We start from the raw sequence: 13,257 nt of genomic DNA on the forward strand, positions 1-13,257 counted from the left end.
CTTGTTATATGTATGTACGTTAGATCTATTTATTGAACTGGAAATTTAAATTCGAGATTGTATATAGCTAGAGGTCTCGTCGTCTCAGCGGGGTGGAACGGAATACACACAAGATGAGGAGTGATAAGACGATGGAGGCTCGGCAGGAGTTTCTTAGCAACGATCGATTTTAGATTGGAAATCACAAAGAAAAAAGTTGTACCAAAACAAACAGATTGAACGACGACCCCAAAAGGAGGCATATCTACTATATACTATATAGCGTCTACCATTTTTGTAGAATTTTCTTTGCCACGATTTTTTGATTCGATAAAAACGGACGGAGATGAAGAACTTTGTTGCTGTTGAGGCTCGTTGGCAACAGCAGCAAACCGTTTGGTTGTTTTGAGGGGCAGACGTTATGCGAATTCGTCGAATCGTGTACGGGATATAAAACTCGTCCCAAAATAGAGAGAGACAAGGAGCTGTGCAGATGTAAAATGCTGCAACAAGGAGAAGAAGAAGAAGAATTTTATTTTCACGGAGGAGAAGAGAAGAATCGGTTGGAGAATATTTACGACCTACCAAGAAAGTCAGCGGGGTGTCAATTTTTATTCTTAAAAGCGAAGAAAAAAAGTCGTTATTTCACCGGACGACCGTGAATATTTTTATTACAAAGAACAAAGACGAATTTTACCATTTTTAAAGTTTATTTTGTCTGCCTTCACTCTATACGCAATGAGAACACGTGTACCCCCGTACCCCCAAACGTTTGATTTATGGCGATATTCTACTCAATTTATTGGGCTGATTTCAATCATGTATGGTCACAGATTGGAGAGGGATTGTGTGAATATATACACATGTGAGTGGGGGTGGGGGGAAGATATTGTATGCTTGACGACGGGGGTGGGCCTGGCCATCAGCACCTCAAGTTACTTGTCTAACACGCCACATATATCCAGCGCACCACACCTTCAGTGGCTTCCATAAAGAGCCCAGGAACTGCCCCGTAGCACCTGATTATGCATTACACATGTCGACGTGTGTATAGGTACGTGTCGACACCACGACGGAGGGGGGATATCACAGGGGAAAAAAGGGAGAGACGGATATCATCAAATAAAAGGAGTTTCCTTTTTTTCTCCAACTCCCCCCTCTCTCCTAGATGGGGAGGCAACTATTGAATGGAGTCGCCTTACACAACTCACCTCTCTCCTTCTTTTTAAAACCAAAAATCTGGGAAATAATTGAAGCCTGACGTTGTTTTTCCAGTTTGTTCTCCTCCCTCTCTTAATCAATGCCAAGGCGAGGTGAAATTCGAGATCTCTTTCTTTTCTGGGGTGCAATCCATCCGTTTGGCTCTTGGCACAAATGTTGAAACCGTTTCTTTTGAAATGTATAACTCTTTTTTTTTATTTTTATTATTTTCCACAGACTTTTTCCATGTGTTTAATAGGCAACTGCTGGTGCAGTCATCAAAGGCTCAGTGGTGGGTTATCGTTTATCTTATCTGCGGTTTTCTCTTTAAAAAAATAAAAAATAAAATAAAAATAAGGAAATTGGACATATCCTCCATCGCTTGATGCGCATCCAGTCAATTTATTTACTTACATGCGCACACGTGTGTGTGTGTGTGTGTGTGTGTGTGTGAGACTGTCGGGTTTCGAAATTGCATTTTATCACATTTCCCCCCGTCTATTTAAGGAGATATGCCAAAGTCTCTTAAAAAATTCCGCATCTAATAATAATAAAACAAAACAAAAACGAAACAACAAACACAAAAAAAAAGTATTAATCAAAAGAATGAAAATGGAGAGAGGGGGGGGGGACCAAAGCTACGGGGGAAAAAATTGTAAACACACCACAAAAGCCATTCCTCATTTTTCCCGCGGTCACGTCGCATCCCGAAGATTTTTTTTTTTTAAGTTGCGCCATCTTGATGGCATCAAACATGTTTTGAAATCTACACACAAAAGGAAAAAAATGAAATTCTTTAAAAATAAACGATCGCCTTTTTTGGGGAGGGAATCGGTCACGGGAATCTTTTTTTTTCTTTTTAAATTATTATTATTTTTTTTATTTATTTCTAGAAGGAATAATGGCGTACAAATAAACTGGGCAGGAAATCAATAAAAAGTGGCAAGAAGGAAACCAAAAGTTGAAATTTGTTTGTTTTTTGTTCCCCCGTTTCGTTTTCTCGAGCTATAGAATTCTAGACGAGCCAATCATTAAAAGACGACCGTTCAAATATCGTCGACATTCAATTGCTGTTCGTGGCCACTAGTGTCAATTTACAAGAATAAAAATCTTGTGGGAAACTGCCACAATGAACCAAATAAAAAAAATTAAATAAAGTTAAGAAAAATTCAACTCAAAACAATTGGTAACTTTTTTTTTTCAATTGAATTTTGTTATTATTCATTTCTTATTTATTTCGATATCAACGACAACGAAAAATTGGCCGGGCAAATAAAACACGGTTTTGAGGGAGACAGAGATGTTTTTTTTTTTTTTTTGGGGGGGGGGGGGGGGAGGTGGGTTGGGGTTATGGGGGCAAATGTTTTGGTACGGACGAAATTTCTTGATATTTTGTACAGACGACTTTCTACGAGTCCAATAATGTTATATATCATATATATTTATATATATATATAATGCATATCAAACATACATATATATATATGCAAAACAAATTGTGTTTCTTTTCCTTTTGTATGTATACGACGACGACGACGATGAGACTGTACATTAATTAATTTGTGTTAATTTCTTCATGTGGTATCACCGCAACGGGTTCCATAAGCTCATCAAACTCCAAACGACCAGCAGACAAACTGCCAGGCTGGACGGCCGACCCGGTCCGTGGACTTCTCCGACCAGAAGAAGTGAGCGGGCAGTGCTGGACGAGGCCGACGACGAGAGGCTGTCCCTCGAAGCTGTCGAAGATGACGGAGAAGAGCCGGAAGCGCCCAGAGGCCACGTCCGATTGGCCAGTCGATTGGCCGCGTCGGGCAACAAGGAAAAGTAATCGGCTTGCGCCCGGCTGGCGGCCAGAGAGAAACTGGGATCTCCGGTGGTCATCAGATCGAACATGCACGAGTCCAGGTAGTAATCCGTCAGATTGTATTCACGGCAGAGGGCCAGGGCCGCGTCGCGGGTCATGCCCTTCACCAGGGCCGACGGAGACTCGCTCGTCTGCGAGCGGTAAAATCGCCCGCTAGATGGCATGCTGGGATGACGGCCGTGCCCGCTGCCCAGGAGGACGGTGCCGACGTCGATACGTTCCGACGCCGGGCAGCCCTTGACGCAGAGTTGAAGACCTTCCCGTCCGGCCCCTTGCAGAGCGATTTCACGCGGCAGTTTGGCGGCGAACGTCAAATAGCGTCCGACTTGGCGAACAATCAGCGTCGCGCCCAAATGTCTGGCGTGAATTTCGACGTGCCGGCCGGGCTCCTTCTCGACGATCCTGACGGGAACCAAATGCTCAAAAGCCGAGGACGGCAATCCGCTGCTTCCGGGCGGCAAAGGTCCGCCCCACTGGCTGCCGTCAACAAACGAAGCCGGAACCGAGTCGACTGCCGCCTCGTAGGTCCGTTCCGGCGCACAATCCGAGCCTCCCTTGATGATGATGGTGATCTACAGAAATAGAACGCCAAAAGACAAACAAAAAACTGATTGTTAGTAGGGCACGTCGTAACTCGCTCGCCAAGTTATACACTAGCAAGCACCAGTAAGTGCGCACACACACATGGGCCAATAACGGGCCAAACGTCAAAAGAGCGCGCGGCCCACTTGAAGCGTTTCCTTTTTCAGACGCGGAAAATGTTCAGGTGTGCGCAAAATGGTGTCAAGTGATCCGCATAACAACAAAATTTAAATTTCCCGCCTTCTGGAATGCCTTCAAACCCAATGCGCAATTTCAACATTTCATTCAAATTTTTGGGTGGGATTGTTTGACGCTTGGAAATGAAACAAAGTACTTGGAAGGTCTAAAAATAACTTGTTGCCAAATTGGAATTTCGAAATAAACGGGGAATAATGGGGGCGATAGGGGATTGTAAGAGTTTTAAGTCGACACTTCTCGCACTTGTTATTCCTTCCATTTAAGAAAAAGAAATTTTTAACGGGTAGGGTATATACTAGGCGTCACCTCTTATCGGCCCAAAAAAGCCCGCCCGGCTCACAACCAAGAAAACGAACGAACGAATCGATCGGGAAAAAGAGAAATTAATCGTGGCATTGATAAAACACCCGAGATTTCCTCCCCTTTTTTTCTCTCCTTCTTTCATTCGTTTCCAGATTTATTTGAGACGAATAAATCTTGAAAAAACAAAACAAATTTAATTTCTGAAAACAAGAAAAACTGGTCAGGATTTTTTCTCTTTTCTTTTCTTATTGTGCGTGCGTGTTTTTCTCCTCCGTTCTCTTTGGAAATACATAAAATATGAAACTTTTTTTCTTTCTTTCCTTCTTTCCAGAGAGGCACAGAGTGACAGCTATGGCCAAGGTCGTTTCTTCTCTCAAACACATGGCGTTTGTCTACATGTAGAGAGCTAGGGCCCTTCCTATTTTTCTTTCCTACTACCAGGCCATCCAGCCTCCTCCTCATCTTTTTCTTCTTCTTCTTCTTTCCACAGTTCATTCGCCCCTCGAGCCTAAAGCCCGTGTCTCTCATTCTCTTCTCTTTCCAACCAGAAGGAAAAGAAGAAGGAAACAAAAAAGAAGAAACCTGTTCTTCTGAGACGTCTACCACCTCCATCCCTGTTTTGTTGTATCCGTGCCAAAAGGAAAATAAATATCTCTTCTTCTTCTTCTTTGCCACTAACTATACAATGTGACCGATCGCCCGTCCTGTTCGGCGCGTTCCCTCACTGTGTGTGGGGAAATCAAACGAGAAAAAGAAGAAAACGACATCCTCTCTCTCTCTCTCTCATATAATGTCTGAAATACCTTTGACCATATTAAGATTAGACCCAAAGACGAGTCGGTCGAGTCCGGTGGAGGGATTAGACACATAGCGGGTACCCAATTTTCACGCGATGCGCGCCGTTATTATCGCACGACAAGCCGTCGCTTCTTATCTTCTCCCAGCGCAAAGAAAGAAAGAAAAAAAGACACTAGCGCAACAAGAATCGAGGATAATTGGTTTCTCTTATCCTTATCCCCCACACCCACCTATCCATAATTTCGAAGAGAAACAACACTATTGCACAATGAGCCGGGCGCAAAATTGGTGGCGAAATCAAGCGGGTTGTAACAACAACAACTACCCGAATGGGAGAAGAATAAAATAGGAGAAACCAGTTATTTCGACAAGATGAGAATTTGAAAGAAAGAAAGAAAGAAAAAAGGCCGAAGCAATGATTATCAATGCAATCTACGATGATATTCATTCCAGTCGACAATCTTTTATTCTTCTTCTTCAAAAAAGAAGAAGAAGAAAGAAGGGGGGGATTTGTGGAAGATACACGTTGAATATTAATGCCCTCCGCCTCGAGGTGAGAGCCACCATTTCTTCTTTCCTTTGGGTTTTTATATATATATACCTTCTGGGGTACGGCAGCAGCAGCAGCAGAAGAAGAAGAAGAAGTTTTTCTTCTTCAAAGATTTGTGCCCTACGGCTAGAGAACAATAGGCCAGGTCTTTTTCGTGAACAAGAACCGAGGGAACCAGACGACGGGAAGCCACAGCACGCCACAACTGTTTTTTTTAAACTTTTTTGACTCGCTTAGTTATAACCCACACAGATATGGTCTCTCTACTACTACGTTAGAAATTTGGTAATTTTTTGGTGAAACATTTGTTGTCTCTTTTTTCCCCTCACACCGACATCACCTGAAGGCGGAGTTCCGACCGTGTTAAGACCAGTCCGTCCCCTTTTGAATTACACGCGGACCCCACGTCTATAAAAATATCAAATAAGGGTAAAAAGAAAAGTAAGAAGAAGAAAGTAACAACTGTAATTTCGGGGTCGGACCCAACTACCGTTTAAACGCAAATGAATGTCTCAACCCGACGACGACTTTGCGTTGGTCGCAATTTGGGGTGACGGAGGAAGGCAGATAACACACATACACACCAGTGACGTGATTTTTCCTGCATCCGCTCAAACAATTTTCTGACTAATCCGTGTCGATCGGGTTACGCAATAATCGAGACGAGCAACCATTTTTCTTTTTCCTCTTTTCAAAGGGAGAGGGGAAATTTACATTTTAATGACCGGCACTCGATGAATAACGGAGAAAAAGGGGATTTAACCTGGGCTAAAAAAAAGTTAAATGCTTAGTCACGACAGCCTGCGCTTTTTCTTTTGGCCCCGGAAAAAAACAACCCAACAACAACAACAGCCAAAAAAGTTCTTGGTAAAAATTCTTGCGTCAAAACTTTTCTTTCTCGTTCCATTTCAAGTGTCAACAAAAAGGGAAAAAGAAAACCTGAAAATAAAATGGGGGCTATTAAAGCCCACGATCCTCCTCTCCTCCCTCTCCTATTGGCAGTCAGGCATAACCCAACAAGGCTATAGGTAGGTAGGTACTATTGTATAACTGCGTTGTAGAAATCGGCAGCTAAATTTTCGGCTGGTAAGAAGTTCTGGTGTTTACCTTGGTGGTAGCCGTGGCAGAGGATCCGGGTACGACGGCTTCGTTGGTCACGGAGACGGCCAAATAAGCGTTGTCGATGAGCGGCCAGGCGCCGGCCACTTTGCACGTTTGAAAATCTCCGTTAAATGTCACAAGATGCGGGTCGCCATAGAAACTGCAATGCGTCACTTCGGGGCGGCCCTGGTAGGTGCACGACGGGCTGCCTTCCATGACGACACTGGTGCCCGTGATGGGCAGACTGCTGGGCGGCTTCTCTGGGCGGACGTAGACGCGGGCCGTCGGTTCCAGGCTCGTCGTCCGGTCGGCAGATGAAGACGTCACCGTTTTCTCGTTGGAATACGACGAGTCCTCCACTTTGGACGAATGATGGTCGTGATTGCGAGGACGGTCCTTGAAGATGGCTGGGGCTCCTCCGGCACCGGCCCCACCCACGTAGGAACAATTGGAATCTCCGTTCCAGTTCTGCACCAACGTGATGGTCGAGTGGTAGGCCAAGTGTCCGCGACAGGATCGAGCCGTTGATCGGAGACAATCAGAGTATTGGCGCAGGATGACGCAAAACGCTGCCGATCCACGTCTCACGCCGCTGGCCATGGCCGCCTGCTGGAATTGCCGAGTGCAGCTATCCACCTTGCAACCGCTGCTGCCTTCCGCTACTCCGCTCCACATGGCTATTTGTTTCATGAAGGAAATAAAAAGGAAAAAATGAATATTTAAAAAAATAAAGGAACAGAAATGCAACTATTTGGGACAACTGGAGGATCTTGGAGCTGCACAACAGGAGGTGGGTTCAACATTCTCTCTCTCTCTCTCCCCCTGGCCGTTTCCCTCCTCCTTTTCCTCGATCTCTCTTTTTTCTTCTTCTCTTCTCCATGCCCAAAAAGACCCAGGTAAAATAAAGAATTATAGATGGAATTCAGTAGGGAATCTATAGTTAATCTTCTCCGGGTCTTTCTCTTCTCTTGTTCTCTCTCTAGGCTTCCCGTAGTGTACCAGGATCAGGAATTTGAGGGACTAGCAGAGAAAGGGATAATGAATCTTTCCAAAAAAGAAACTGGGGAGCTTCTTTAGTCCCAGGGATTATGAAATGAAATGAAAAAGTTTTTCAAAAAAGTAAAAGGGGGGGGAGACAAAGTAAAACAGGTGAGAAAACAAGGGCCCAGCCAATGATAATAACGGATTTCCTCCTTCTGGTACACAAAGAAATGGACACAAGAATGACCACCTCAACACCTTCTCTCCATTTTCCATTTTATTTGAGAGCCCACTATCGCGCGTCCATCTTCAAGTACAATAAGGAGGGGGGGACCCCGAAGAAAATCCCAAAACGGAGGAGGAGGAGTCTGTAGCTAGGGGTTTTTGAGGTTCGAAATCGATTTTAAGAGTTTTAAAAAAGAAGAAGAAAGAGGATCCACAACAGGGTAGGAGAGGAACTTGAAATGGTTCTACACAAATGACCAGGGTCAATGGATGGACACAGTGAGGGGGAGGAGGAGGACAAGTTCTTACAATTTCCCATCGTTTTTCTTCCCTTTTTCATTTTGTTCCCAGCATCCCAGAAATTTCCAGAGGAAATGAATAACTTACCAATCATCATGACTAGTGCCAAGAGACAAGAGGCGGTGGTGGTGGTGGTGGCGATGCTTCGTCGTCGTCGACGTCGCGGGCGGACGAGAAAATGGGAAAACATTGGCGGCGTTAATCGAGTCCAGGCCATCGTTAGACGAACTGCAATGGAACGTCCATCAGCAAAACTCGATCCGGTTGTCCCGGCTGCTGATGCCAAACGACTAGGGCGCCATCTGTTACAATCAATCACGAAATAATTAACTTAATAATCATCGCACAATTTCAAAAACAACTTGCTCTTCATTTATAATATTTTAGTTCCACAAATTTTGAGACTCCCGACAAACATCATCGTCACATCACACGACCGGACCAGACGGTTTTTTCCATTATTGACGTTGACACGTTGCCAACAAAATGTTGTTTTCTTTTGAAATTTTAAACTCTGCGAATTTTCTTCTATCTGAGTTAGCAGCAACGAAATGAAAACAAGAAACCCAAGTCTGTCTGTCTGACGGGAGAAGAAAAACAAAATCAAAACAATCCAACACACACACACACCCACACCGAGTTGGCAGCCGATCGTGAAAACTACGCACAAACACGTGATGGCCTCAAAGTTGAACAGACACACAAAAATGTGCCAATTCCTTCTCCTCCTCCCATTTGAAGACAAATCGAAATCAAATTACAACACAAAGTTGAAATCAAAACTAGAAAGTTATTTTTTCGCTATCTTTTTTCGGTCACAAAAAGGCTCCACAACATTCCGTTCATCTACACAAGTGAGTGTGTGGCCTTCATTCGCCCGAGAGAGAACTGAACTCTCTCTCTAACCATGTTTTTCCTTATTTTGATTCTCTACACACACACGAGGTGCTACACACCGAGAGAGAGAGAGCCCCCGGTGCTGCGACTGAAAGAAATATATAACTTACATCGGTCTTCCATGAGTTGATTCGTGTCCTTCTATCGTGATCGTGACGTTGAAAGTAATCCGAGTTTCAAATCAAATGTATCAAACAGTTTAAATGTTGGTGTGCGAACGTTATTAGTCGAAGAACTAGAAATTTATATTTTTCCGATAAATTTTCGAGCGCGAAATGAGAGAGAAGAAACTTATTTTGAAAAAAGTGGAGAGAGAACAAAACACACGCACGTCTCACTCGCTCAAGATTCACTCCAAGACTAATGGCGGTTGTGGGTCGGGCCCGGGTGTATAGACTAGTCGGTAGTGGCCTGGGGCGCTATAGTGAACAAGTCAAAAATATAGGCTCGCCAACTGGTCAATGTAGCTGGGTCATGATTTAGCTCGAGGGAACTCCGCCAGGGGTCCCTACCACCCTCCCTAAAAAAGGGCGGTACAATAGGGGCTGCTCCTTTTGGTATTAAGCGCGGAACTTTTTGAAAAAAGGAAAAATAAAGAAAAAAGGTTCTTTTTTTATTTTATTTTAAAAAAAGGTTCGGTTGTTGTGTGTGTGGAATCTTCTCTCTCTGAAGACATGCCCTCTGGCGGCCATGATCTTCGACTCCTAAAGGGCTCCCCCCTTTTTCTTTGAAAGGAAAAAATATATATTCTTCTTCTTCTTGTTGGCCGCTTCTTTCTTCATGAAAAAAAAAGGAAAAGAAACGAGGGAAACTGTTCGATCGGACAGCCCCGTTTTTCAAAGAGTCTTTGGGGATAATAAATGGCGGAGCAATATAAGAAGAAGAAGAAGAAGCGAACCCCCTCCAGAGTGAGGTGGTGGTGGGGTGGAATTATAAGGAAGACCATCGGCGAGAGTATAGAAGGGACCCAGGTGAGAAAACGAATAACCATTTTCGTTGTAGTCTACCTTGTCGGCTCGTGTTTTATTTCCCTTTTTTTTTTCTTTTCCCCCCCTTTTTTAGATTTAATTCTCATCAGTAAACGGAGGAGGGGGTGAAATGGGATTTTATTTTATTCTTCTCTCCCAAAAAATTTATTTTTCCTCTACCAAAAGGTAAATTAGAAATGAAAGAAGAGAATACGGTTTCCCGATTCGCCACAGAGAGCAACGCACCTTGACACCACCACCGTTGCAGATAACGAATGATCGTTTTTCTTGCTTTCTTTTTTCCCCTTTTTTCTTTCGATTTATTTCCCTCATTTCAAAGTGTAAAAAGAAGAAGAAGGAAAAGAAGGAAAAGGGTACCAGATATATAAATGAACTCGAAAATAGAAGGAAATGTTTTTCATTTAGAAACTCGGAAACCCGGAACGAAATTGTGTACAGCCGGCCAGCACAGCCACAACTCTAATCATTTTTCTTATTTTCATTCAACGGGATAATTTAATTTAAAAAATGAAAAAAAAGGAGATATTAGACTTAAACGAGAGTGCACACACAAGTACGTGCCAGCAGCCGGCTCTGGCTATCTCTGTCGCCATCATCACGAACATTGATAATAAAACACACACAGTGTAAAACAAACCCAAAAAAAAAGTCCGGCAACCGTCACTTGACTTTGGCGTGGGGGAAAATCCGAATATCTTACGTAATATTCTCGTTTGAAAATTTTCTTCTTTTCCCGCTGACGAAATCAATCAGAAAAATTGGAATTGGGTGGGTTTTATTTTTTCCGGGAATTGAATTATTGCGTCTCTGCCAGCAGCAATCAAACCGCCCACTGCACGCGCGCCTTCGTTCGTTTCCTTTTGATTTTTGATTTTTCCAAGAAAATAATTTTAAAAGGAGCGGGAAAATTGAAACTCATCCAACACAAAAATGAAATTTTGATTTTTCTTTTTTTTTTAAGTGTTTATATTGGACTAGAGCGCACTTAAAAAGAAAAGAAAACCTCGTTCTCTTGGCCCTGCTACGTGTGTGCGTAGGTGTTTTTCAGCAAGTGCTGCACGCTCCATCAGTTCTTTTAACAATCTCGGCTAGCCGTTGTCTCGTGTCAATATTATTAGGAGGGGCCGTACAAGACTCCTATCTCTACTCTACAGATATGCTACTATCAACTCGAGTGTAGTACAAAATCAAATAATAGCTCTCCGACCACTTTCGGTCGCCCCTCTTGATTTTTTGGGGGCTTGTTCTTTATTTTATTTTATTTTTTGGAAACTTGTTGGATGCTCAAATCAACTGTCAGTCAACTATATAGGCCTCCCTTTTTTCTATTTCTTGTCTTTTTTTCTTTTTGAGATCGATCGTGTTTGATTCCTGAACCGAGTCCGAGAGAAGAAAAATAAGTTCCAACACCAGATGTTGGTCGGGATCCTCTTCTTGTAGGGGGCGGAGTGGGGGGCTGAGCTGAAAGTTCCCCCCTAAAAGAAGAAGTAAGGGCCCCCCCCCCCCTCTACTAGAAGAAGAAAAGCATTTTAAAAAAGGAAGAAAGAAAAATCCTCTTCATCGGCACTTGTTCTCCCCTCCTAGTTCTCTTCTTGGGGTCCAGCATGATGTTTTTCCATCGGAGAAAATCTCGGGTCCTCGATGTTTGACACGTCCCTCCTCCCCTTATTCCCAATGAGCCAGGGTGTGTGTGTGTGTGTGTGTAGGAAGTCGAGGGAAACTTGAACAAAACTTTAACACAGCCTGCTGGCTGCTGGACGAGAGAGACTCAAACGGTTTTTCTTAAACATTCCGACAAGGCTCGCCACCTTGGAAAAACACATGTGAATATCATCGCGTCTCCTTCGGAACCTTCGGAAATACAAGAAAAATCCTCCGGCGTCTTTTTTTTTCTTGTACACATTTTGTTTTTTTTTAAAACAAAAAAGGAAATTTTCATGTTTCAATCGGCCGTTAATTGCCATTAAAATTCGGTAAAAAGAACTCACGTAATCATTTCAAAAAAGAGACTATATATGCGTACGTATAGTGAAAAAAGAGTTAAATAATCGTGTAATGTATGTGGCGGCCAGACCGCACGTTGCGCCCGAAAGAATGAAAGAAACGACACACAATGAAAAGAAATAAAAGGAAATAAAATGTGGAAATAATAATAATAAAAAAACACAAAAAAAAAGGTGTATAAATTGGTGGAGGGAACCAGAAGAAGAAGAAAACCCTGGAAATTTCTTTCTTTGCGGTGGTTTATCACATGATGAAGTTACGTTAATTGCACAGGAAACGAGAAAAAGAAAGAAAGAGTGTCGCCCTGCTGTGGGGTTTCTTTCGGTGCGCTGGTGGTGGTGGGCGCTTTTGGTAACAAAGTGGTTGATTGGACTCTCTCTCTCTCTCTAGCGATGTTAACAGCAGCAGCAGCACAGCCAAATAAGCTATATAGCGCACTATCTTGTGCTCGAAACGAACAAATTGGAAGAGCCCCCCATATCTCTACTATACTACACCACTATAGAGTCTCTTATAAACTACTACCCGGTTCTGGATATTTCTAATTTGCTTTAATGAGTTTTTTTTTTTCTTTTTTTTTTTTCATGAGCTTTCAGTTTTTATCTTTTTTTTTTCCTCTCCCCCAAGAAAAATTTCATAGACGGCTGAAAAATAAAATAAAATAAAATTGAGGGGGGTAACTGGTAAGTGCACCAGAACCGCGAGGATTCGAAGGGCCTATACGCACAAAAGAAATGACCTGAGAGTCGTTTTTTTCTTCTTCGTCCAAAACCCCCTCTCTGATGAGAATTTATGAGAGGTATACACTCTATACAACAAAAGGGAAGAAGACACACACGGAGAATATATATATGTACATCTAAAAGATTCTTCTTCTCCTCTATTCTCCCTCCCCACATCTCCATAGGCAATCGGAGGTCCGTCAAGGTGTGAAAAGCAATGTTTCGGAGTAGTATAGATTGGCCGTGTGTGTAGACCCCCATTCGGGGAGGTATGTACTGTACAGTGTACATGTACGTCTATTGAAGGTCTAGAGAGAAAAAGGAATACAAGACGGCTGGCTGGCTGGCTTGGCTGTATAATATAATATTCGCTCTCAATAGGCGAGGGGTCGATTGGGAGATGGAACGATAGTAACCTGTTTGCTAGTGCCGTAGTACTAGTAGTAGTAGTCCTTACAATATTCTTCACACAAGAGAGAGGCCATCAAACAAGATGCCGACCCGGAGAGCGGAGCTATTCCGACTTTTCAGTTGAATGTATAAGGCAACGCAATTCCGCCG

The 13,257-nt window shown here is 43.1% G+C and overlaps 1 protein-coding gene across 1 annotated transcript; it reads right to left on the reverse strand.

Annotated features, from left to right (window-relative positions):
- Positions 1 to 2,407: 2,407 nt before the first annotated feature.
- On the reverse strand, positions 2,408 to 9,357 carry LOC124312104 (repulsive guidance molecule A-like). The gene is made up of 4 exons (XM_046776576.1): positions 9,092 to 9,357; positions 8,172 to 8,386; positions 6,585 to 7,255; positions 2,408 to 3,618 (listed from the first exon to the last, which is right to left on the reverse strand). Exons 2-4 carry the CDS (start codon positions 8,299 to 8,301, stop codon positions 2,764 to 2,766), a joined length of 1,656 nt encoding a protein of 551 aa, XP_046632532.1. The 5' UTR covers positions 8,302 to 8,386; positions 9,092 to 9,357; the 3' UTR covers positions 2,408 to 2,763.
- Between the last annotated feature and the right edge of the window lie 3,900 nt (positions 9,358 to 13,257).

The sequence above is a fragment of the Daphnia pulicaria genome, chromosome 8 (assembly GCF_021234035.1).
Source record: "Daphnia pulicaria isolate SC F1-1A chromosome 8, SC_F0-13Bv2, whole genome shotgun sequence".
Taxonomy (NCBI): domain Eukaryota; kingdom Metazoa; phylum Arthropoda; class Branchiopoda; order Diplostraca; family Daphniidae; genus Daphnia; species Daphnia pulicaria.

Excerpts from the sequence above, each read along its gene's own strand:
- LOC124312104 (XM_046776576.1), bottom strand. The coding sequence starts at position 8,301 with ATGGCCTGGACTCGATTAACGCCGCCAATGTTTTCCCATTTTCTCGTC. Across the intron at positions 7,256-8,171 it reads GGCACTAGTCATGATGATTG|CCATGTGGAGCGGAGTAGCG; the intron begins GTAAGTTATTCA and ends TGAAACAAATAG. Across the intron at positions 3,619-6,584 it reads CTGCCACGGCTACCACCAAG|ATCACCATCATCATCAAGGG; the intron begins GTAAACACCAGA and ends CTATTTCTGTAG.